A 26,426-nucleotide genomic window follows, 5' to 3' on the forward strand; every position below is an offset into this window, starting at 1 on the left:
CACAGCCAATAATTGCAAAAAATTCTACTACCCGAAAAACATAAAATAATTTCTCATCCTGAATCTGAAAAGAAAATTTAAAATATCTTTAAGGATCGGACTCGGGTTGGTTATTGTTGTCTGTTGATCGATACCTTTCTTAGATATCGAAAGAACACTAGAAAATTGGTTTTAAATGCCAACAGGCGAAAGGGGAGGGAGGTTGGTGCTCTGTTTTGCAAACAAATGATACGATCCGTCTATCGGCGGTTTTCTTCGTCTGCCTTCGTTGAGAAACTTTATGAATGTAAACCCATTGACTCAAACCTGGGTTCCTTGCTAGATCGCTGCTCCAACTTCAAGCACATTAATCAGACTCACGGATTCATGATTCCAAGAGGTCTCGACCAGGATAATATTTTCCTCAGTAAATTTATCGATAAATGCTCGATTTTGGGATTTGTAGATTATGGATATTCAGTGTTCAGTCTCAAAACCCAACCAGATATTTATCTTTACAACACCATGATCAAGGTTCTCTCAAAAACAGATTCTGCAGAAGAGGCTATTCTTTTGTATAATAGGATTCAAATTATGGGTTTTCGACCCGATACCTACTCTTTCCCTTCTGCTTTGAAGGCTGTAGTTTATTTGTCTGCGTTTGAAGTGGGTAAGCAGATTCAGGGCCACGCAATCCGAACTGGGTTGGACTCTGATGTTCACGTGACCACCGCTTTGATTCAGATGTATTCGACTTGTGGGTTGATTTCGGACGCTCGGAGTTTATTCGACGGGATTAAATACAGAGATTTGGCTTCTTGGAATGCAATGGTTGCTGGCTATGCTAAAGTAGGAGATGCTGACAGTGCCCGTGAGCTGTTTGAAAGGATGCCTGCGAGAAATGTGATCTCTTGGACTACTGTCATTGCAGGTTATGCTCAGGCTAACCGACCAAGTGAGGCAATAGAAATATTTCGAAGAATGCAGCTTGAAGATGTGGAACCAGATGAAATTGCAATGCTGGCTGCCCTATCAGCCTGTGCCCATCTGGGGGCTCTTGAGTTAGGGGAATGGATTCATAACTACATAGATAAACTAGGCTTACATAGGATAGTTCCCCTCAACAATGCCCTCATAGACATGTATGCTAAATCAGGAAATATAGGGAAGGCAATGGAAGTTTTTGAGAATATGAAAAATAGGAGTGTGATAACTTGGACGACAATGGTTGCTGGCCTTGCTTTACATGGGCTTGGAAAAGAAGCCCTCCAAGTGTTCTCTCGCATGGAGAAAGCAAGGGTGAAGCCGAATGAAATAACTTTCATTGCCGTCCTCTCAGCTTGTAGTCATGTTGGGTTGGTTGATGTGGGTCTATGGTATTTCAACAACATGAAGTCACATTATCAGATAACACCTAAGATCGAGCATTATGGCTGTATGATCGATCTTCTTGGGCGTGCTGGTTGTCTCTGGGAAGCCAAGGGACTGGTCAGAGAGATGCCATTTGAAGCAAATGGAGCCATTTGGGGATCTCTTCTTGCAGCTTCTAGAATCCATGGGGATCTTGAGCTCGGAGAGAGAGCTCTGAGGCATCTCATTGAGTTAGAACCCAATAACAGTGGGAACTACACACTTTTATCTAATATATATGCAGCACTTGGGAGGTGGGATGAAGTTGGGATATTGAGGAAGGATATGCGAGATAAGGGTGTGAAGAAGATACCAGGAGGAAGTTCCATTGAGATGAATAACAGAGTTCATGAGTTTGTTGCTGGGGACAAATCTCATCCTGAGTCTGTGAGAATATATGTAGTTCTCTATCAGATCAACTGGCAATTAAAGATGGCGGGATACATCCCAATGGAACGTGTGGAAGCCTATTGAACATGTTTAATTATGAGAACTGGGATATGAGCTGAATTCTAACTTTGAATAGAATAATATCATGTGAAATGTGACTAGCTGTCACAGATGCCAGGGAGAATGCTACATGGTATGGTGCCTTGAGGGGTCCTCACAAGTTCAATTTTATTAAGGGAATCATACCATTTGACTGGATAGGGCTATTAACAACAATGAATTCAAGAATCAACTTACTGGTCAGACATTGTGTGTGCTGTTTATCTGCATGACTTATGAAAACTAGGCCTACTGAGATGTTCCGGGGTGAGCTAAAGGAACCTATGTCCAACAGCCAATGGGCATTTGAAAAGATTAAAAGAAAAAAGAAAGAAAGAAAGAAAGAAAGCAAGAAAGTAAAAGTTGGATTCTTAAATGGCAACATAAAATTGAAGAGCAGCGTGGCATGGACCCCTTAATTTTGAAGGAAGTTTCGGCTGGAAATCCTGGCTCAGAAAGAGTAGAATTATAGAGTCAGAAAGTTGATAGTTTGGTTCTAGATTCAGGCCCCATATGGGGAAAATAATTACTTGAGTCTGGGTGCTGATCCTGGGGGTTGGAGAAACTGGTTCACAGATTTGCAGCCCATTTATTAGAGCAACTTGATTGAACTCTTTGTTCCAGTGGATCCACAGCATGGCAAATGGTTGGGCCATGAACTAGCAAGAGATGGTGTTTTGCGGGGGTCTTTCACTTAAATATAATTTACTGCTGGATTGGAAAACCCTCTAAGTGGCAGTAGTTTGTATCAGAATATACTTTTTTTTGTGTGGGGTGGGTGGGTAAAATTGTTCCAGATAACCAGACTTTTCTTGCATTCTATTCTTAATCTCTACCATACACAAGGAGAACTAGCAAAGAATTTCATTGCGAAAAAATGCACTGAAGCCTTGTGGTTATGATCAGCTTCAGCAGTACAAAAATTCACTACTGTCTTGAATTCACTGTCAAGACATTCATCTGAAGGAAAAGAAAAAAATTGATAACAAGAGATTAAATGATGAACCTTCCTCCATCAGGGATGACAGCATTACCTAAGGTGGAAGACAAGGTGGGCAGACTCATGTTCAGGGGTCGCAAAAGCTTCATCTTGCCAGCGCCGCTTTATGCAAATCTACTATAGGTTTGGAGTTTGGACCGACTCCAAACTTGCTCGTCCCTTCACTGGGGTTGCTACATTGTAGTCTTAGCTTTTAGGTTCTGGCTGTTCACCACGGCACCAAGCTGCCATTGTCACTTTCGGATTGAGCCGCTGTGACAGATATTTTTGCTGTTCATGGTTTCCATGTGGCCGTGCATGCCAGGCGTCCATTAATCACAATGTTTACAAGAATTCTCTTGTTTTTCGAACCACCCACGAGTCAATATTCTTCTATTCCCAATTTCTAAGACAAAGGCGATCTGTTATTCTAATTTCTAGCCCCTGCGTTCTTTCGATGGACCTGAACTTGAACAGAGTTCAAACAGTAACACTGTAAAAGGATCGTACTCTAAACATGATAGCGTTTAAAGCCTCAATCAACGAGGAACACAAACTGGGCGGGGTCAGAATTGATTCCATGGCCGACAAACTTTCCTCTTCTTTCGTTGGTATCTATTCGACGAAATCTAATGAGATGAGAATCCAAGAGATATGGAAGAAATCAGAGGTAAGTTAGCATTACATTTACATATTTGAACCCTCCAATCTCTAAAGCTCAGTATAAGAGTGATATTATCTTGTAACTAAAAGAAATCAAACCAGTCTTTGAAGTGGAATATTTTTAAGTGAAACCACGATAATGATAAACAGAGGAAATGGCAGAGCTTCGAGGGAGGAGGAAGAAGAAGAAGTGGAGTTCCAGTTGGAGGAGCCGAGAAGTCACGGCGAATCGTCCAGGGGAAACCGGTTTGCTTCACTCTGGAGTGAGTTCAGTTTCAACAGCCAATTCACTCGAGAAAATGCTGTCATTAATGGTATCAGAGGCTTCATCATCCATCCTGATGCCAGGTATACTTCAAGCTCTCTATAGGATGATACAATTTTTATGCACTCTTCCAGGTCGTATTTTCAAATCTCTTACAAACAAATATATTGTCAAAGCTTCTTAACAATTTACCAAAAAAGGAAAAAAGCTTCTTCAAAAAATATTTTATTATGTAATGAAAACAAAAACCAACGCTTAAAGTCAGTGCTTATGTTCATACAAGCTCCTTGTGTGAAGCCTTTTCTTGTTAAGAAAAGCTGCAAAACCTTGACGACAAAGATGAGCCAAATTTTGTTGGCTGGGGGGTAAGTAAACCAATGGTTTCAGAAGGATAAAGTCTCTTACCCTTCCTGACTACCAACACTAATAGGTTGATTCAGTTTAGATTCACGAAAGGTCAAAAATGTTTCTTTGTGATTGACTAATCATGGTATTAACTTGATGTAGGCTTTCAATTCTCACGCACTCAGATACAAGTGTTTCTTGACTTGTAATCTCCTTTTTTCTTCTTCTTTGTAATTGCATAAATTGTAATAATTAATTTTAAATATTTAACACGAACACGTTCCATAAGTGCATGCGATAAACTGTGCTGCACCCTTTTCGCCCCCCCCCCCCCCCAAAAAAAAAAAAAAAAAAAAAAAAAAGAAAAAAAAAAAAAAAGAAGAACTACACTGCACCCAGATAGTGGTGTATGAAATTGCTACCATGTTTATAGGAATTTTACCTTTGGATGAAGATTTGAATTTCACTTCTCCCTGATGTCATCCCTATTTTTACTCAAGTTCATTTGTTTTATTTTTATTTTTATTTTAAATCCATTTGTTTTGGAATGTTTGATTATTTATTCAGATGGTGTAAGAAACTGAATTATAAAAACAATGCAGGTGGTATCAAGCATGGACACATTTCATATTGATATGGGCTGTCTATTCATCCTTCTTCACCCCTTTTGAGTTTGGATTCTTCAGGGGTTTGCCAAATTCCTTATTTTTACTCGATATTTTTGGTCAGATTGCATTTCTTGTCGACATTGCTATCCAGTTCTGCCTTGCTTACAGAGATGCCCAAACTTATCGAATTGTTGATGATCGCAACTTGATTGCTCTACGGTCAGTCACCTTTTTTCATAAAACCTTCCGTCTCTCTCTCTCTTTCTCCCACATTAAACGCAACAAATAGAAGTTTTATACTAACTTAAACATGTATGACCAACTACCATGGTTCCTTTTTTCTTATGTATTCTTGACAGGTACTTAAAATCGAGCTTCGTGTTAGATTTTCTTGGATGTTTACCATGGGATGAAATCTATAAGGTACCACTATTTTATTTGTATCATCTATCCAATGGTCAGCCAACCAACATTAAATTTTCTTTTGGTAAATTTTTTTTTTGGGGATCAACATTCAGTACGATAAAGCAAATATGGGGGCTGCTATGGGGGCTGCACTAGGTTTCCTAGTACATGATCATTTATCTATAGACAATTTTTATGTGTATAGCATCTCTCTTTTAAATTTTGAGGGTTTAGTACAGATATAGTCCTTTATTTTCATGAATTTGATATAGCATATTTTCTTATGCAGTATTTTCAGTTTTAGTGTGATTATTTTTCTGCTTCAAACAGGCTTCTGGGAGGAAAGAAGAAGTTAGATACCTTCTTTGGATTAGGTTGAGTCGGGCACAGAGAGTTATAAGATTTTTTGAAAAGTTGGAGAAAGATATCAGGATCAAGTATCTCTGCACCAGAATTGTTAAACTCATTGTTGTTGAACTTTACTACACTCATACAGCGGCATGCATCTTTTACTATTTGGCTACCACATTGCCACCCTCTAAAGAGAGTCAGACATGGATAGGAAGTTTAAAGATGGGTGATTATAGTTATTCCAACTTTAGAGAGATTGATTTGGCAAAGCGATACATCACATCACTATATTTTGCCATCGTCAGCATGGCTACCATTGGTAAATTTCTCTTGGCCTAATGTTTTGTAAAATTAGGCAAAGCATAAATTTAAAATCCTCAATGACATTTGATTTTGTCATGTAATCATGTTTCAGATTGTATGGACTGGTTCATGTGACACAGAACCCCAATACACACTTCACTTATCAATTGTCCTAAAAAAGCAAAAAAACTTCTTAAAAAGTTAGTCCAAAGTTATACAATGTCATAGTTTGCATTGGAACTAACAGAACTTTCTAGATTTTTTAGTTTGAATTTGAAAATCACTTTTAAAAAACTTCTCTATTGATGTATTTCTCCTTGGTTTGGAAGTTGATTGATGAGATAGATAGCAAACTTTCTTTCTTTCTTTGGGGATTTAGGGTGGGGGTGTTATGAATGTAACAGATAGATTTGGGGTCCCATATCAAGTAGGCAAACCCACAGATGTTTATATGACAAAGCATAGACTTGAACTGTCCAGCAGCTAGTAATTATGCATATTTTATCTAACTGGTTAACGAAAATATTCCAATTTCATGAATCTTGTCCTATTATGGTTGAAATTCAATACATGAATATGTGTAAAATGTTTTACCTCCCTTTAACCAAACAAATTGGAAACATTATGAGATTTTCAGGACTAATTTTGCTTAACTTTGCAAAACTAAAGCAACAGCAAGTGGCACTACATTATTGAGGATCCAAAGGTGCCACCACCAGCAATCCATTGAGGAACCGATTCTATCATTGTTGGCTCAAACAAAATATGGTATGGAGGGATTATTGATCGTTTGAACTTTTGTAGAGATAATATAGTGAAGCACTGAAACTGTGTGCCCCGTTTGTAGTGTTCCTCCTCTTGGTCTTCTAAATACTTCAGCAAGAAAGTGTATCTCTGTACTATCTTCATGGTTGCTTCCACCTCATTGTTACTAGCTGAAATTCTCTCTTCTTTCTCAAGAAAAGAAAATCCCCACACTCATCCAACAAATGAGAGCTTGTTATCACCTGTAAGTGATTCTGAGTGCTTCTGAATTATGTTGGCTCTCATAAGTTTCAACCTTTTCTATTGGGTGGTCTTAGAACTTGCTAAGTCTTCACATCAGCTTTGTGCTGTGGAAGAAAGAAGAATTGCACTTGTTCATCCAAGATTCACATTGAACCCAGAAAGTCAGGTTGGGCAACATAACTAATCCAGGTTTTACAAAATGAACTTGGTAGCCTTTCCTGTTCCCACTGGTCTTCTGAATCAATCTGGATTTGAATTTACATGGTTCAATTCAATTATGCCTCCCTAGTGAAAGTGTTTTCCTGGATCTTTACAGCTTAGGAGAATGAGACTTGATCAATCTTCTACTTTCTGATCATATCTTGATTTAGGTGGCTTGCTGCTGAAGGCAGAGAACCATTTTGATAGCCATAGTGATGAACAAATATGGGGATTAGTATTGGTTGTACAATCTAAACATCCATTTGAAAATCCTACTTTGGTGTTGGTGGACTCAGATTGTGTTTCCAAATTCAAATTAATGGGTATGGATGTTCCTTCAGCCTCAGTAAGTTTCAGACTTCTATTGCTAGATGGATATTTGATGCTTCAAAAACTTAGTTCTCTAGATATTGTTGGGAAATGGAGATTTTTCTTTCACTAAGCTATCCAGGTATTCAAGAAGAGTGAGGTGCAAATAGATTCCCAGCTGACCTGGCCTCAGGACTAGAGGAAGCAGCACCTTAACCATTAAAATTCATCATACCATATTTATTCGTAGCATTTGTTTTCATAGAAAGTAAGGAAGCTGAAAATTTCTTGCTATTCATTCTATAAAAGATCGGAAGCTGATATTCTCCATTTTTATGAAACTGGGAATTCAATTATAGGAGGAATTTGGAACTGATAATGTACCAATCAAGTTTGGGCTAGTCATGGATCGAGAATGAATAGTTGGGAATTAACTTTTAGATACCTTAATCATGTCGTAATATTTATAACTTCCAAGTATTTTGTCTGAAGGAGCGAATTTTCACATTTTATTTTTATTTCCTATTTTTACAATTTGCTTTTTGAATGACTGGTTTTCCCTTGTGATATTATTGTTACAGGATATGGAGATATTCATGCAGTCAATGTTAGGGAAATGATATTCATCATGATTTTTGTATCCTCTGACATGATTCTAGGAGCTTATCTGATTGGTAACATGACAGCATTAATTGTAAAAGGATCAAATACAGAAAGGTTTAGGGATAAAATGACAGATTTAATCCAGTATTTAAACAAAAACAGACTTGGAAGGGATATTCGTAATCAGGTCAAAGATCACTTGATGCTACAGCATGAAAGCAGGTACACCAAGGCTGCTGTTCTCCAGGATATTCCTGTATCAATTCGTGCTAAGGTATACACCTTATTGAATAAACACTGTTGCTGACTCAGTGCTTGCAACTAATGCTTCCATCCTTGCTGTACTGCACTTGCACATTTTTCCTCTTCATTGCATGGGATATTTTCAATGAAATTAAACTATGTTATGAAAAAATATAGGTTCCTTTTTTAACTCCTGTGCATTTTACTTCAGAACCAGCTTAGGAAAATATATGACCACATATTCTTGGACTCTCCTTTCTAGGCTGGTGGGAGTAAACAAATTACCTGTTTTACTTGATCATCCCCATGTAATTTGGACATGAGTATGAAATAGCAGTTCTGCATATATGTCAAGCTTGTGTGTTATGGCAACGGCTGACTTGGTTTTGCCAATAAACAGTTCATAAGGTACATATAAATCTTTAATTAAGCTCTATAACAAACCAATAATGGATAGATCACTTAGTTTGCTAGAATTAGTGAATTACTTTTGAGCAATTATAGTATCAAGAACAATAAGATTTGTGTGAGTTGTATCACACATGCTAGAGTGGTCCCGCATCCGCATGAAAAGGAATTTTGCAGATACTAATATAGCTTCCTTCGATAGTAACTGATGCTGTTTCTGGTGGGTTTGGGTTCCATTTTGCATGGATGGGGCCTAAAGGATGAGGCGAAGAATATATATACCATGTAATGCACCTTTTGGGAAGTAATTTTTTTTTTTGGAACCTTTTGGGATTTTATGATTGTTGTTGTCTCTATTGTATAACTTATCTGAACCTTGCCGTCATGGCAGAGCTACTTGTTCTATAGAAATCTTCTCCCCTTTTTTTTTCTTTTCCATATTGCATTGCCAATTTGGCTGCTTGGTATATTATGAATCTATGATGTATCTATTTAATTGCTTGTTTCTAATATAATTCATATGTTACTGCTTTTAATCTGATCATTTTTTTGCAGATTTCTCAAAAACTATATAAGCCATTCATTGAAAAGGTCCCTCTTTTTAAAGAATGCTCGACAGAATTCATCAATCAGATTGTAAGTGATTTGATTAATGTGAAAGACCTTAATTTCATATACTTTGTGTAAATATAGACAAGCATCGGTAACATCTTTCTTTGAAGCCTAGTTGGTGAAAAGATCATGTCATTGTTCTATTTCAAACACACCAAACAAAACAAGTTATCACTTTGAGTTCAGCATTCAGCAGCATTAATTTTTTTTTTGGATGAATAAATAATCAATAAAAGAGATGAAAACGAACTACAAGGAGCCAAGGGCTAGAATCAAATAGGAGGGAGGATTTGGGAGTTGAGTCCCCATGAAACAACAATGAGCTTGTTCCTTGGGGGAATCAACAACCGGGGGGAGGGGAAAAGAAGAAATCTTAGATGATACATCCAAATAAATAGCATTCCAAATAGCGTCGATGAGTGGGATTTGGAGTTCTAGCGCCTGAGATTACGCTCCCACCACAGATGGTGGACTGTGGCACCAAAGACGAGCTTACCAATCCGATCACAAATAGAGGTACATGGGAATTTACTCAAAATCCAAGACCAGTCACGGGAAAATCCAAAGGAACGACGGGAGCGGGGCCAAATGTAGCTAAGGGCTTTTCTCCAAAGAGCACTAGATAAAGGGCAAGAAAAGAACAAATGCTCAATGTCCTCAGTTCCATTCCAGCAAAGGATACAATTTGGGTTCGCAGGGCCAAGTCTAGGGCTCTCCAAAGAGTGAGGGAATGACGGGGTAGATGACCTTTAAACCAAACCAAGGGGGGCGGGGGGAAGGGAAGGGAGAGCGAAAGAGGTTCCAAGCAGAAGATGTGGTGAATGTTTTGGTGGTGGAGGGGGACCATATAACAGTATCGTGAAGGAGGGGGGAGATAGGGGGGAGAGAATTCCATACTTGTGTGAGACTATGATGCGGGGAAGGGACCCAAGTACCATTGGTGATGAACTCCGAGAGAAGGGTAGATTTGGGAATTCGGGTCTCATAGACCGTGCGGGGGGAAAGAGCATGAGGAGAATACCCATCGGATGCCAAGGATCCTACCAGAAGGAAGTGGAGGAACCAGAAGAGATGTGGATGGTAATGGCGGTAAGAGCTCGGGGACGGAGAAGGAGGAGCTTCCTCCAAGTCCAAGAGGGATTAAGGGGGATAGAGACAGTCCAGAAAGAGTTAGATTTGAGAAGGTAGGAGTGGACCCATTTGACCCAGATAGAATCATTTTTTGTGACGATTTTCCAGATGAGTTTGAGCAAAGCAACGGAGTTAACTTCTTGAATCCAACGAATTCCTAGGCCCCCTTCAGATTTGGGCTAACAAACATTGGACCAACTTATGGGGTGGAGAAATTGCGTAGAATCCTGACCCTTCCAAAGAAAGGCACAAAGAGAGATTCCATAGCAGACAAGATGGCTTTGGGTATCGGGAAAATGCCACACCAATAAAGGTAGGAAGATTTAATTTATTTACTTGTAATGATTTCTATCTCAGTTCCTCGTGCTTTGAAATTTTTTTTATCATGGTATTCATGTTAATCTGTTAAATTATTTTCATTCTATATTTGTCCTTTTTTTTTTTTTTTTTTTTTTTTGGGGGGGGGGGGGGGGGTTTAAGGTGGGAGGGTGTCTATGTAATCAACTCTTCGTTGTTGCCTATGTAATAAACATCGTGCACAAATGCACGTTCTGCATGTCAAAATCTTGGAGTTGCTACATTGGACATCATCAATATAACCTTAGTTAGAAGTTTGAAACCTAATGAATCTTGATCCAAGATTTATTTACTGAAAGAATAGACTCCTTGCAATCAGTATCATGTGAATAATGTGGCTATTTTCTATATTCAATAGTAAACTGTCAATCCAGAAGAAGTCTGTCCTAAACAGAGCACAATCAGATGCTTTGGGAATAGAAATCATGAGTAGTATTATCATTGGTGATTGAAACCATCTCCAGTCAATGCTTTGAGAAAATCACATAGTATCATTTGTCATTTGGACTTATGTTGCCTTTGTAAAGGATCTCCATTTTATTTAATGGGTTGAGAGAGCTAATGAAGAGTAATAGAAAGATGATCCAGATCCTGTTTCACTTCAACAACAGAAATATCATCAGGTTCTCCACTTGAGTACTTATTGACTACTCATTTTCCATTTGCTCAAGGCCTCCAAGTTGACGATCTGAGATCTTCCCCATCACAACTTTGTTTTCACTGCTCTTAACAATTATCTACTTGTACGTACTGTATGGCCAATAAAGGCAGCCACCAAGAGGAGAAATTAGATACAGCTAAAGATGAAAAATGACCATGTCCTATCTCCTGTTACTTTTCTGTGGCCAACGTTCCCTGCTAATCGATGGTTAAAGCTGTTTCATAAATCCTCAGATAGGACCAAACATCCAAAGAAAAGCAATTTGCCTTTTGTTCCACTTTTTGAACTGCTTCTTGGTTTTTGTGAGGAATATTGATGTGTATTGGCAAGTGAACATAAGATATGGTATTTTGGTTGGTTTCTCCACTTTACTTTAGAATTAGTTGTCTTTCCATTTTTAGTAAGGGAACAGTTGGGTTTCAATATTTTCAATGATTACCTGTTGCTACTGCCTGCATGTTTTCATATGGCTTTATTGATTATGCTGAACTGCATAAATGATTTGATTAAGAGACTGTATCTACCTCAGAAATTAGTCATACTCAGCATAAAGGTCATTTAGAACAAAAGAGACAATGTCATTCTCAGAGATATGGTCATTGCAGCACAGCATCCCATGATTTTAATACAGAGTAAAACACAGATTGATAGCCTTTTCTGATTATGGTTGCTTGGTCCAAAGGTATGTCCTTCTGGTCAAAGGCTGTTGGAAAAAACAAGCTTCTTGACACAGTTACCTCTTTATAGGCACTGAAGCCAATGGTTTGACCAGATATCCTTTGGGATGACTTGGTTGGCCACATGTTGAGTTTGCATGTACAAGTTATTCTGTTTAGTGGTTCGACCATATTTCTTGAATATTTTTTATTTTGAAGATGCCAAGTGTAAAATTTAACTATATATATATATATTTTTGGCGGTGGAAAAAAGATTGTGTAGTTCTTGGTATGTTGATAGAAACTGAATCATGTCCTTTTCCTCTTACCATTCTTCTCTATCAGGTAATCAGACTCCATGAAGAATTTTTCCTTCCAGGTGAAGTGATTATGGAACAAGGCAGTGTCATAGACCAACTTTATTTTGTTTGGCATGGTGTACTGGTATGAATTAGTTATCCTTACATTTCTATCTGTGGTATGTTATGACTGTAGTTTGGCCCAAGGCTATCTTAGACAAAATTGTTATGTTCAATGTAAGCAATGATGAGTTGACTTGCCTATCACTTGAGCTCAGGTAACCTGAAAGAATGTTTTCTGATCTTTTTTTGATTTGTGACTTTTTTGAGATTTCAAATGCTGGTATCCAATTTATTCTATAAAACATTTGTTGCTGCTGGCTACTACAGCCCCTTGAACTCTACACCATGGATGTTTAGGTATGATCCCATGTTTACCTCATGTATAAGTTAATGCTAATTGTCATCTTTTAGAATCTTTAATGCATATCCTTTCTTTTGCACTTCCTCTTTCAAATTGTACTTCTCTTCATATGTTACTTTTTGTTACAAATCACTCTTCTTCATATGTTATATTGATTTCAAGTTTTCTTTTAGCAAGACATCCCTATGTGGGATTTCTGCATTTCATTATATAATCTGGATAATTTCTGTTCAGGAGGAGATTAGTACTGGGGAAGATGGATCAGAGGAAACTGTTTCATTGCAACCTAATAGTTCATTTGGGGAAATTTCCATTATCTGCAACATTCCTCAACCTCACACAGTTCAAGTCCGTGAACTATGTAGGCTCCTACGGCTTGATAAACAATCTTTCACCAATGTCCTGCAGATATATTTTTTTGATGGGAGGACAATCTTAAAGAACCTTCTGGAGGTAGTTATCCATGACAATGTCTTTTATCCGATCCTTTCTTTCTTTTTACATTTTTTCCCATGTGCTTTGTTTGCGGACAATATTTAAGCTGCTTTCTTTTTTTTTTTTGGGGGGGGGGGTGGTAACTCAAAGTATGGCATTTTTACAATTATTTAATGGGAACTTCAAATGAAAATAATACATGCTGAATGTTTCTGTTAACCTACCAAATAACAGGGAAAGGAAAATCTTCGGTTAAAGCAATCAGAATCTGATATCACATTTCATATTGGCAAGCAAGAAGCTGAACTTGTTTTGAGGGTAAATAATGCTGCATATCATGGAGACTTGCATCAATTAAAGAGCTTGATCCATGCTGGGGCAGATCCAAATAAGACAGATTATGATGGAAGATCACCTCTGGTCAGTAATTTAAACAGGATATTCACAGTATCTTGTTGGTTTGGTTGGTCACTTCTGTTTTAGGCATTAATAGATTGCTGTGCATCTGAGTGAGAGGCATTTGTTCCTTGTTGGAGCGTTAGTAGGAGTACAATTTCTGCTAGAACCATTCACCCAAATTTTTTTTTCTGCTAGAGCGAGAAAATCCATTGGCTCATCTGTTGGCCAAGGTTTACAGATGTGCTTTGGCATTTATTAGTTATCCCTACTTGCCTTGAAATTGACTACATTGGGGCAATAGATTGCTAATATTCTGAGATTTGCTGCTTCCTTTTCTTTTTTTCCTCTTTCTTGTTCTTGTTTGAAACTTCGATTGTCTGCCAAAAAGAATTGGAAATTCATGCAATAGGTTCTTCTGGGTCAGTTGGTTTTGTGCCATTTACATAAATGAAGAATGTCAAGGAAAGATATTTGTCTTTCCTATTTTAGGAAATATCTGAAACCCATACAGAAGAAAATTATTAGGTTCAAACCTGGTACTTCAAACACTTTCTTCTTTTGGTTTCTGCATTTGCATTTTCCATCTCCTTTTCTTGGTCATATTAGCTTTAGTATTTCAACCAGCATATCTAACCATGTTATGTAGTGTAATTGCTCTGGATATTTGTATAGTGAATCAGTGTTTTATCCTTTTTCTCTTTTTGTTAGTTCCCTAGAAGATTTGTTTGCAACAATTTCTTTTTATTAAACATACTTGGAGCTAATGAATGATCCCTATTTTCCTTTTCTGTTTATCACTTGATTTATTTATTTTATTTTTTCATTTGGGAGGGAGGACCACTTTTAGAAATTTTAGAAAATGTGTTGGCATCTTTTTTCACTTTTTATTTTTAGAGATTTTAAGCTTCAGAGACTGAAAACACTGTTAATCAGTATACGTGGGGGGTGTGGGGTTGGTTGGGGGGGGTGTTTGTGTGTGGGGGGGCGGGCCCCCGTGTTTGAAATTTCCCATTGAATTCACGGTGAATCCCTTTTCCGTTTGGATCCAACGGTCCGAAATCTCGGCTTGATGGTCATGTGCATTTAATGCACATGACCCAAGCAAAATTACTTATCGATGGTTGCATTTACAAGCATGATTCTGTTATTTCACCTAATATAAAATGTTAACCCTAGTGGTGTGAAGGCTGTGCTTGGCGCATTGGTCTAGTGCTTAGTTGCTGACCACTCAGTCATGGGTTAATTCCTGGAAACAGGGATTAAGGCTGCAAACATTTGACCTTTCCCAGAAACTGCTAACTGGGGAGCCTTGAGCACTGGAAATGGCTTTTACAAGCTCAGTGGTGGAAACTAGCCTTACAATCCTCTGGTTATAGTCACAGTCTTCCATTTTGAAGAATTATGATAGTATCAAAGGTTACACAATTGATATCTCTACATTTAAGATTTACTCAAAAGTCAGTTAGAAATTGTGGAAGTTTAGGACCTTCTTGAGCCCATTCCTTTAGATTGTTAGGAGTTTTCCAATAATTGGAAATTTAACTAGGAGAGAGCCATTAATTGTGATTTTTTTTTTCCATATGGAAAAAAAAAGTTGTACTAGCATTTCATATCAACCCTATAAATGGCGAAGTCTTGAGTTAAATTTTCAAAGTTTTGTTGAGAATCTGAACTATCTTGAGAGCCTTCTCCATATATACTCAAGTCCTTTAGACTAATCCTAATTTCAAAGAAATTAGACTCTTCAATATCCTTGCAGAGGGACATAAAAATATGAGCAAATTGTACTGGCACCCCAAAATGGAGGCCTTAAAGCACTGACACCCCACTTTATGTTTAAAAAACACATAAGTCCTATTCTGTTAGAATGGTTAGTTATATTATTGAAAAGACTATTATACCCTTGACTTATTCTCCAAGAAATCTTACTTATTCATCCCAAAAAAAAAAAAGACTTATAACCCTGTGCACAACCGTTCAACCGGTTTCTTCCATGGACATCTTCTTTTGCTTGTGTTTTTCTAAGGAAAGCAGCGTCTGGTAACACCTCTGCAACAAATCAAAACACCCGCAAAATACCATTGGAAATCTTTTCCCTACTTTCTCTTCTGTTTGACTCTCAGAAAGAAAAACCTAGATCATCTCTACCCGCTTCCCACAACACCGGTGGAGTGCCGGGTCGCGTCTAGGTTAAAATACAAATTGAGGATATAATAGACATCTCTAAGCCAAAGGTGGAGAACCAAAAGAGTAGTGTAATAAACGATGAGCATCGGAGATAAGATATAGAGGAGCGGGATTGATTCATCAGATTACTCTGCAGTAGTGAATGAGGCTGCAGAGAAGAACAACGTAGCCCCTGCAAATGCTGTAATCGAGGGAGTATTTTATCGGGACCTTTCCATGGTTGGAAATTTTCTATTTCAGGATGGTTTCAATCGTCCAATAACAGCGAAGTATGAAGCATTAAGCTGCTGAAATGCGTTTCCGAAATCTGAAATTGGTAATAGAGGTGTGACTATGGGACTAGAGCTCTCTCAAATTATCATTCATGTCCTTCCTCTCGTCTCCTTGTGCAAAGTGAAAAATCAAGAATTGAAATGAAAGAAGAAGGGCGTGAAAATCCTTCCACTGAACTTCCAACCAAGTCATCCCATTGTTTTCTTTCTATATTTTGGCTACAGTTCCCTAATACCCAGCCCCTGTAATCTCCTTGGTAAGTTACCAGTTCCAAATCCTATTTCCATCACCTAAATGGTGCCACCAATAACTCACTCACCGGACCCTGAAGTAGAAACCGACACTCTGTAATCTCCTTACTTCTCTTCCTGATCATTATTTTTTATTCCATTTTAAACATGAAATGGATCTGCAGAATGTTTTAGATGATGAACCATGGTTGGTTGATGGTAATCTGCTATTAAATCGGTGGGAAGGGCATGAGGATTTGTTGGAACCTACGACATCCTAATGGATGCAATGTCATGATGTCCCAATTGAGTTCTGGACATTGGACTTCGCTGCCAAATTAGCTGGGAAGATTGGTAATCCGTAGGAAGCATCTATAATTCGTGGAATTCAGTTTGGAAAATCAGTGGCTTATGTTCGTTGAAGGGTTGTGCTCAATGTTACTGACACATTTGAAATCACTGTTCCATTGAAAGGGAAACATGGGAGGGGTCTTCTGGATGTGTTATGCGAAACTTCCAGAGCTCTGTTTCTTCTGCGGTTTGACATTGTGAAGAGTAATTCCAACCGAGGAAAGCTCATAAACAACAACATCACTGACATTGGTGATTGAGTGCCCTCAAGGACCGAGACTTCGTTTTGGCCCAGAGATATGAGCAATGGCCCAATAGCACGATTGATCGAAGAAGCCGAGTGCCTATGAATCGAATCGAAGAGAACATCAGTCGAAGACGGCGACGAACCAGAGATTCATAGATGGGTAACGATTTAGGATGGAAGCCGTTCATCACTGCATCGGAGAGGTTAGGGGAGATGGTTAAAGCTTGTTCGACGAATCCAGACATGGAAGGAACGAGACTGGAGCCAAAGAGTTGCCTGGATCAAGGTCGACATATTCGGCACCGTCGGTGAAGCAAATGGATTGGGAACCTGGGGTTTGATTTTTTATTTTATTTTTTTCTCCTCATTTTAAGGGCAATTTTGGAATTAAAGAATAGTAAACAGTGGACTAACAGTTTCACTAACAGAATGGACTCATGTGTTTAATGAATTGGGGTGTCCGTGTTTTTTAAACATAAAGTGGGGTGTCAGTGCTTTAAGGCCTCCATTTTGGGGTGCGAGTGCAATTTGCTCTAAAAATATTATTGATCATTGGATATACGGAAGGAAGCAACTTTCTCAGATTCAGATGGAATATCAGGAATATTTTCAACTCTCCACATTGAAACTTGCTTATTTTTGAATTTCATGTTAACAAGGTATGGATTGCAGATGAAAAACTAGCCTCCAAAAATTTTCATCTGACATCAATACTCTGTCAATTAGATCATCTAGGTAATAAACATTCTCATTGATATTATTCCCAAAGCTGGAAAAACAAACCAGGTCATCCATGGGCTCAGCTCTTTCTTTTTATTTTATATTTTATTCCCTAGTAATGACAATCTTATTGAAACAAATTACAAAGAACGGGAGAGGGAAGCGATTCGCAATCCTGCTGCCGCTGGGGAAGCCACCTCTGCTGCTGCTGCCGCAGAACTCTCATCCCGTCTTCTGCCACTGCTTGCATGAGCCAGCCTCTCCTGATGCTGCAGTTGCCACTGGAAGCAAATTGGGTCTCCGGAATAGCCTCGAGTAGTTGACGGCGAAGTCCAATCAGGATCCTCGTTCCCTCTGCCACTGGGGTCGCTGCCACTACTGCTGCCCTCTTCTTCTCCGTCTTCTGCCCGGCTTGCTTGTGCAGGCCTCTGCTGATGCTGCCGTCACTGCTGCTTGTCTTTCTGTGAGTGCTAGAAAATGTCTCCCAACCCATCTTCCTCCCCTCCGCCTGTCCCTTCCCACCTTCCAACCATCATTCACGGCTCTGCCCACCTCTCTGCTTCTATAAATCCTAAAGCCTGGAACTCTCTGTTTCCTTCCTCTGAACCCCCCTCGTCTGACCTTACCCTTTCATTTATCCCTCCTCCCTCCACTGGTAACTCCACCCCATCTGTTCGTTGCCCATCCTCTGCGACTAAAAAGGCCATTCTTAGATGGCTGAAATAAAATCGAGTCATTGTTTTCGATTGGGTTCCGGCCTGTTGCGTTGGCTGTGCCACCTTTGGGCACGACTCAAACTCCTGTCTCCCTGCCATTATTGGTTGCCTGAACTCATCTGCACCTGCCTCTACTTCTCCTATGAATGATTGTATTCCTGTGGAATCTGCTGCTCCCATGAGTTCCACCAACTCATTGTTGTGGACTCCCGCTGCTAACACATCGGAGGTTGAAGACACTATTAGGAACAACCCTGTTGCTGCTCCTCCCTCTGCCGCCATTGCTTCATCACCTACTGTCTACTTCCATCGCTGGCAAAACCTCATGTCTAATCCAGCCAATTTCTTTGGTGACATTCAAAATAATCTTTCCCGCCTAGCTGTCTTTGACATTGTCCTATCCAATGAAAAGCTTCTCGGTATTGATGCCAATTCCAAAACCTCTAACCTAAACCTCTTGACAGTAGGGGTGTAAACGGACCGGATTCGGATCGGATAGTGGTAATACCATATCCGCATCCTATTATATTCGGACGGATTCGGATAATATCCTATCGGTTTTCGGACGGATTCAGTCGAATTCATATGATAATCGGATAGTTATTTTCTTAAGTAGATTCTTTTAAATGGACATGAATACAGATTGAATACAAGTTTTCGACTACCTGTTTATATCTTTACCATTTTATTTGTGAGGGCTAGGTTTGAAATTTAAGAATTCAACAACTTTGGAAGCTATTTTAGTAGAAAATCTAGAAAAATAATCACATATCACTAGTAAAAAATTTATGAAAATAAAAAAAAAAAATTTAAATAAGTTAATTGGATAATTTTATCGGACGGATAATAATTGGTAAGAAAGGGGTATACCATATCTGCATCCTATTAGCAATCAGACAGATTCGGATACACCTAAACGGATGCGGATGTGAATTTGGAAGCGGATTTCGGTTATCCATTTACACCCCTACTTAACAGTAGCTGGTCTCTCCCTTCTTCCCTCAAACCCCACCCCTCTTGACTTTGCCCCAAACTCTCTCCTTGGCCCACACCCTTCCCAGGTATCAACCTAAACACCCTTGTGCCCATCCTAACCCAAAGCCCTTCTACCTCTCTTGAGCCCACATCCCCTCTCCCCAACCATTTATTTCCCAATGGTTTGGCCCACGGACCTAACACTCTTCACCCTTGCAATTCCCCCCTTAACAATGCCCCTTTGCTCCTCCCGGGTATCTTGTCCCACTCCTTCCAACCCATAGCTTGCAACTCCAATCCATCTTCTGAGATTGTTTTCGATTCTCCTTCCTCCCACCAGGTGATTGATCCTTATCTTGCCGGTTGGAGAAGAAGTAGTCACGCCATTAAAGAGCACAACCCATTTGATGATGATTTCCTGGTTGACCTTAGTTCCTCCAGGAAGAAGAAGAATAAGAAAAAATAAAAAAAATATGGGATCTTTGCTTTTCTTTGCTTTCCTTTGAGCTTGGTTCCGTTGTTCTCAATGTTGTGCTTGAGGTTCGTGCTCAGTGTAGGCACTTGAGCTTTGCTGTATTTGCTTGTTGTTTGAGCCACACACACACACACACACACAAAAAAAAAAAAAAAACTTACATTAGTTTAGGTAGTTGCTAGGCTCAATGCCTCTTAGGTTGCTTGTTAGTTGAGGCCTCTTTCTTGCTTTGTCTGGGCTTTGTCCCTTGTGCTCTTGTATTTTCTTTTTTCACTTTGGTAATTAATTATTTAATCATCCAAAAAAAAAAAAAAAAAAATCTCATTGGCCTTGCATCTATTTGTCTTCTTCCACTTAATCATCTGAAGCATCACAATCCTAGAAAGGTTCTCCTCTAATGCATATTATAGTCTTCAGATTTTTGGAAACCTTAAAGGGGTTATTGGCCCTGCTATGAAATATTTAAACATCAAGACGACATATTGTCTTAAGTATGTCTACCAATGATGTGTTGCCTATGACTATCTTGTGTCTAAATGTTATAAATTTATAATATTTGTATTCTGTAGCATATCTGTCAAGGAACTGATGTCGGTGTCATGGGTGCTTGTTGATCTATCTATGCTATTCAACACTAAATGTCATGGGAGTTATATTTATTTAGGGTTTTCCTGAAATTCTTTTGTGTTCTTCTATTGTGTGTCATATTGCAACAGCTTGTGATTAAAAAAGGCAATGGCTTGTGACTGAAAAAAGGCAAACTCGATGCCAAAGGCTTCCGCACAAGCAGAGTCTTGGGGAAATGATCAGATGTGCCAGATTCGAACAAGCCACATAAGGATTTATCTGTTAGGAAATGACCCACTACAGTCCGCTCTACCAACTGAGCTAAGGTCGGAAACAATTTGTGGCTGCTGGGATTAGAGCCCAGGTCTCCACGGCCACAATGTGGAATTCTCACCACTAAACTATAGCTAAGGCCGGAAACAATTTTCCATGGTTTGTGATTGTAGTTGTTAAATATGCAGCCCTCACTTCCATTTTTTTAGTTTAAATGTTGCCAGAAAAACACATACAATAATAGTTATAAGAATATGACTGTTCAGAGTTGCCAAAGGCTAACATTTTCTTGATTTTGAGCCCGTGGCTCAATTATTTCATGGTACACAACACAATTAGCTCATATATTTGATCTTAGATTGTTCAATTGATAGAGAAAGTGATGGGAACCTTTTAGATGTACCAAATATGATGTTGAATAGAGAAGTATTTGGAGAACAAGGATCCATGTAGCTGGCCACAGTTAACTTGTTTTAGACTAAGTTGTAGTTGTGTTGTTGTGTTCACTTTTGGTTATTCTTGTTAGTTGTTATCAATCTTTTTTTGATCCTTATAAGGATCCATGTAGCCAACCCCAGTTAGTTGGGGTTGAGGTTTTCTATCCAGTAGGTAACAAATTGATTCTTTTAGTCTTTTATCTTGAGGTTATAGACGTTCTATAGTGATTGTTTTTTCCCTTTGGTGAAATTTAGTGATTGTTTATGGTACTGTGACTCTATTTTTTGCTAGTGTTTTGTTGTGTTTATGTCTTGTCTTTGTGAATGTGCATCTCTGTCGTGAATAAAATAACTTTGATCTCAACAGCATCTTGCGGCATCCAGAGGATTTGAGGATATTATACTTTTCCTTATCCAAAAAGGTGTGGACATTAATGTTTCAGGTAAACTTAAACCTTGTTTTTCCCCTTTCCAATAAATACAATTCAGGCATGAGTTAGTGGCTCCAAGGATATTTGAACTCTTGACCTTTTACTTTTGAAGTGTTGGTCTTTGTCAACTGAGCTAATTCATTGGGGTTAAATCTTACTTGTTGAATTCATGTCCTCAATTTTTCATGATCCTAAATAAATTTCAGCTATTTCCCCAAGGAACAGGCTTATTGTTGTCTCCTGGGTCTTAACCTTTCTTTCCGGTCTTCTTCCTAAAGACTGCTCTTGTATGTTCCATTTTCTTTAATATATTATTTATTCATCCAAAAAAAATAAAATCACTAGATGCTAGATGTCTTTGAAAAACATCTTTGTAATGCTTTTAATTTTAACATTATAGATAAGCTTGGGAACACACCCCTACTTGAAGCAATCAAGAATGGACATGATCGAGTGGCTTCTTTGCTTGTTAAAGAAGGAGCAACATTAAATATTGAAAATGCTGGTAGCTGTCTCTGTAAGGCTGTTGCAAGTGGGGATACTGGTTACCTAAAATTATTGTTGTCCCATGGCATTGATCCAAATTCCAAAGATTATAATCACAGAACACCACTTCATATAGCTGCAGCAGAGGGGTTATACGTAATGGCCAAATTACTGATAGAAGCTGGTGCTAGTGTCTTATCTGAGGACAGGTATGACCTGAATCTGTGTCATGATACTTAATAGGTAATTTTAACATCTGCATGTTCATGCCTTCATAAGATCTTACAATCTCTTCCCTCTCCTGGACCAGTCTGTCCAGGTCTTAGTCTGGCTATTCTTATCTGGTTTTTCTGATCACTGGCACAAGGCTAATTTCTTCTTTTCTTTTCTATGTTGCCCGGCTTTTTTTTTTTTTTTTTTTTTTTGGGGGGGGGGGTGTGTGTGTTTGGTTAGTCAACTTTGAAGATACAAATGGAAATCCAGGACGTCTCTAACCCTCCATGCTGAGCTTCCTTTTGTCTCGGAATTCTCAGTTAAATTAAAAGACAATGCTAGCACTACCAATGTCAACAGCAATAGGATTTTCTTTTACAACATATCCATGTGACCCAGAATAAAATGTAAGAAAATGAAATCTGGAATCTCAAAGCAAAAAGTCAGTTTCTAGACGACCCACCAAATCATAATTAAAATTAATAGAATTGAAAGATAGGATCATTTGGCATGGATGACAGCCATGGAAAGAACACAGATTGAAAATTCAAGATTTGAAACCTTGCCAAGCCAATTCCCCTAATTTGCTATTATCTTATTTCCTTGTCCCGCTCCTAGGAGTTGTTATTGATAACGGTGCTAGGAATGATATGTGAACTGCCAAAGAGGTGGATGGAATGTTCTGTTGCTCAATTTTGGCTTCATAAATGTTCCTTTATATCCTTTCACATAACTAATTCTATCAAGGATCAAGATTGGATCTTCCATACCACCTAGGGGTGCAAAGTTTGGCCCTGGTGGCCCTAACTTGCCCCCACTTGCCCTGAGCCCCAAATAGGGCTTGGGCTCAAGATTTTGGCCCTGAGGGCGGGTCAGGGCCAAGGCCAGGCCTGGAATTACTCTTTGGCTTGCTGGGTCCATCCTTGATTTTTTTGCCCTAATCCTGGCTTTCCTTTTGTCCCTAATCTTGGCCCTAACTTTGGCCTTGATCTTGACCCTAATTTTGCGCTGATTCAAACCTTAATTTTGGCCATAATCTTAATGCTAATTTTTCCTTAATCTTAACATTGATTGTGTCCTTGATTTTTACCCTATCTTCATATTAACTTTGATATAAGCCCTGATGTTGACCTTAAGTCATTTTGATCATATTAGACTATGAGTTCACTTTTTATGGTAATTTTTTTTTGGAGCCCTTGAGGTTCGACCTAAGTCATTTTTAGTTCCCAAAAATATTGACATCTTTCATTCATTTGCCTCCAATATGGTATCTCAAAAAAACTTATGAAGGATAGATAGTTGTGTTTGTAGCTAAAATACCATTTTTTTTGGTAGAAGATTAAACTACCGTTGATTTACTTGTTGACAAGGTTTTGAATAGGGATTTTTTTGTTGAACAGGGATGTTAATTTGCCTAACAATTTTGAATGAAGACATACTTACCTACGGCTTAACTTTGAAGATAAACTTTTCATTTTATCAAATCCCTTCTAATGTTTCTAAATTTACAAAAAGAGCTCCATTATGACCTTCTTTACCATTGACTTGGATTTTCAAATCTGTCCAAATTTAATTCCAATTCGTCTCTCTACCTGTTCTTTTTCATGAATAATCTCAACTCTTTGCCGCTAGAGAAAAACCATAGAAGGGAGACAGAACAGAAAAGAGAGGGAGCGCGAAATTTGGGGGAAGACAGACTGGAGTGAAGTTCGACCATTGTCTTAGAAATTGAGAATCGAGATAGGGGTTTTTCCTTTTTCCTTTCGAAGCGTACATATAATAACCCTAATTTTTATCAAATAGCAAATTAGAAAGCCCTAGAAAAGAGGGATTTCACTATTTCAGAGAAGATGATGAACTAGGATTAGCTGAAGAAATGGGATTGCACAATAACTTCAAACAAATATAGATATATATAACACTTTGATACCATATGGACAGCTCAGATTGAACACAAGATTATGTGCTGTTGTAAGGTGATATATTTCTTTAACACATTAATACCATATAGACAGCTCATATTTAACCTAAGATTCTAATAAACAAAAGATTAGATAATGTTGTAAAGTGATCCAATGTACACACCCACATGGGATCATCAAGTGAATGAAAAAAAGAAAAAGAAAAAAAAAAAAGAAAAGGAGAGAGAGTGAGAAACCCAATAGTTACACATTTACAAGGACAAGGATAGGGCCAATGGTCCCGACCTGGCCCAATCAAGGACAATCAGGGCAGGAATGGGCTTGGCTTGGCCCTATAGGACTTAGGATTAGGGATAATAATCATTGGCCCTGAATTAGGGTAAAGGCGAGAATGGGCTTCAATTAGAATATATAGGGCTGGGCTTGGGATTGCAAAAGCCCGGCCCTATTGCAGCCCTAATACCAGCCAACTTGGATTGGGATCAGAGGTCTCCAATGCAGCTGATATTCACTGATATTATACCTCTGAATTCAGGCTGTATCAGCTGATACATATTGAATTGGCCACCACTGATCTAATCTCTGATACTGTTCTTTAAATCCTTTCTCCACTTCTTTTGTGTCACAGAAGTGCAGAGGTGTTGTTTGCACCAAAGCTATTTTGAAAACATCCATCCAAGAATTTATGCCACAATGCTCCTAGGACTTCCTGTTTCTTGCTATATCTTTTTCTTAATCAGGTCTAAAGAAGAAGAATTCTACCTCTTCCATCATATTTTACATTATAGGAAATCGAGCAATGATTCTTGATTTTTCTTTCTAGGTGTATTTGTTCTATCCACCCTGCTGAATGGTGTTCCAGTCAAATTGCTGTGGCCTTTTCCATGTTTCACATGCATACACTGCCTCAAGCCATCGAGTTTTTTTTTTAACTGGGTTTTAATTCTCTATTGGTTCTGGTTTATCATGAAGCCCGTGTCCCTGAATTTGTATTTCCATAACCATGTTCATTTTGGAAAATTCCTGATGTCATTTTCTGGCAAAGAAGCTTGGGGTTCAGGAATTCTATCACTAATCTGGTCTTTTCTTCTTTTACTTCAATTGAGTTTGAACGCTTTTCTTCAAAGCTGCTGCAGAAAACTTTAGATGATTATAGGTCACACATTGGAAATATTAGAAAATGATTTATGGGGGAAGTGTCCCTTTTGCTGGTATCTCTTTTATCATTTTCATCCTAGAGAGCAATTGAAAATAAAGTTCAAGTCCACGAACTTTCTGGTCTGGGTTGTTTGCTAGTAAATTTAATGAGCAGCTGTTTGTATTTCCCACTTGCAGATGGGGAAACACTCCTCTCACTGAAGCCTATAGGTGTGGCAATAAGAATTTGATCAAACTTCTGGAAGATGCAAAGTCTGGTCAGTTGTCTAAGCACCATGATTGCCCTCAAGAAATCCAAGGTATTAAGAAGAGCCAATAAAATTGGATGATGTGATGAAGAAGCTAGATATTGAGAAGTGCCAATGAAAATGTACTTTGGCTACTAGATTCTAAAATTTTGATTATGTATTTTAGTTTTTTGATCATCACTGTTACTGTTTTGTTTTCTCCCCAGAAATTGATAGAATCCAGCCAAGGAAATGCACAGTTTTCCCCTTCCATCCATGGGATCCAGAAGAAAAAAGAAGACCAGGAATTGTTTTGTGGGTCTCAGACACTATTGAAGAACTCGTCAAGATGGCATCAGAGCAATTAAAATACCCAGGCGCATGCTGCATTTTATCTGATGATGCGGGTAGGATCTTAGATGTTGATATGATTTATGATGGTCAGAAGCTGTATTTGGGTGGTGAAATTCTCAGTGCATGACAAGTATGCTTATTTTTATTTGGCTTTTAGTTTGTTCGGCTTATGTTTTGGTTATAAACTTAATAAGAGTCATCTGCAGGTGGAGGCCATCTTTCAGAGTTTCTTTGTGGGGTTTGGATGGAGGGAAGGATTTCCACTTCACAGCCTTGACAAGTGAGGCCCATCTTAATGTTCTACAAAACTATGCCGTCTGGTAAGATGATTTTGCAATTCTGATAGTTGGAAAGAAAGGAAACATCTGGATTGGTTATGTACCAATTGAAAGTCTAAAGTAAATCAAATCCCTTCCCATATATGACCAAGCACCCGCAATTTACAGCCAACCTGTTATTCTATAACTGAATTCTCCAAGTTTTATATCAGTAGTTGGTCAAATAGTTCTGGGCTGAAACTTGATAAGTGAGCACAGGACTTGAGGTCTACCTTACTACAGTCTAACTCCATCTGACATTCCACATGTCAGATTTTACTCCTTTTAGGGGACCAGTCAGATAATTCTGTTCATTCACCCTTT

At 38.5% G+C, this 26,426-nt stretch overlaps 2 protein-coding genes across 3 annotated transcripts; both read left to right on the forward strand.

Annotated features, from left to right (window-relative positions):
* The first annotated feature begins 207 nt into the window (after positions 1 to 207).
* LOC149021084 (Pentatricopeptide repeat (PPR) superfamily protein) lies at positions 208 to 1,863 on the forward strand. Its single transcript, XM_089149350.1, has one exon. It carries the CDS (start codon positions 226 to 228, stop codon positions 1,861 to 1,863), a length of 1,638 nt encoding a protein of 545 aa, XP_089005476.1. The 5' UTR covers positions 208 to 225.
* Positions 1,864 to 3,520: 1,657 nt separating this feature from the next.
* Positions 3,521 to 26,221, forward strand: LOC149021085 (potassium channel SKOR-like). 2 transcript variants are annotated; one of them, XM_089149347.1, is made up of 14 exons: positions 3,521 to 3,868; positions 4,733 to 4,957; positions 5,098 to 5,161; positions 5,474 to 5,813; positions 7,897 to 8,192; positions 9,125 to 9,205; positions 12,332 to 12,430; positions 12,944 to 13,162; positions 13,379 to 13,564; positions 21,362 to 21,437; positions 21,826 to 22,120; positions 25,382 to 25,503; positions 25,659 to 25,915; positions 25,992 to 26,221. In XM_089149347.1, exons 1-13 carry the CDS (start codon positions 3,660 to 3,662, stop codon positions 25,910 to 25,912), a joined length of 2,466 nt encoding a protein of 821 aa, XP_089005473.1. In that variant the 5' UTR covers positions 3,521 to 3,659; the 3' UTR covers positions 25,913 to 25,915; positions 25,992 to 26,221. The 2 variants fall into 2 exon arrangements, with proteins under 2 accessions (XP_089005473.1, XP_089005474.1); XM_089149348.1 differs by lacking the exons at positions 25,382 to 25,503; positions 25,659 to 25,915; positions 25,992 to 26,221 and adding an exon at positions 25,183 to 25,358.
* Positions 26,222 to 26,426: the final 205 nt, after the last annotated feature.

This window comes from Hakea prostrata, chromosome 3, assembly GCF_041222555.1.
Source record: "Hakea prostrata isolate BN-2017 chromosome 3, UWA_Hpros_2, whole genome shotgun sequence".
In the NCBI taxonomy this organism is placed as follows: Eukaryota; Viridiplantae; Streptophyta; class Magnoliopsida; order Proteales; family Proteaceae; genus Hakea; species Hakea prostrata.

Coding starts and splice junctions, on each gene's coding strand:
- LOC149021084 (XM_089149350.1), top strand. CDS start 226: ATGATACGATCCGTCTATCGGCGGTTTTCTTCGTCTGCCTTCGTTGAG.
- LOC149021085 (XM_089149347.1), top strand. CDS start 3,660: ATGATAAACAGAGGAAATGGCAGAGCTTCGAGGGAGGAGGAAGAAGAA. Junction 4,958..5,097: donor CGCAACTTGATTGCTCTACG/GTCAGTCACCTT, acceptor TATTCTTGACAG/GTACTTAAAATCGAGCTTCG. Junction 9,206..12,331: donor CAGAATTCATCAATCAGATT/GTAAGTGATTTG, acceptor CTTCTCTATCAG/GTAATCAGACTCCATGAAGA.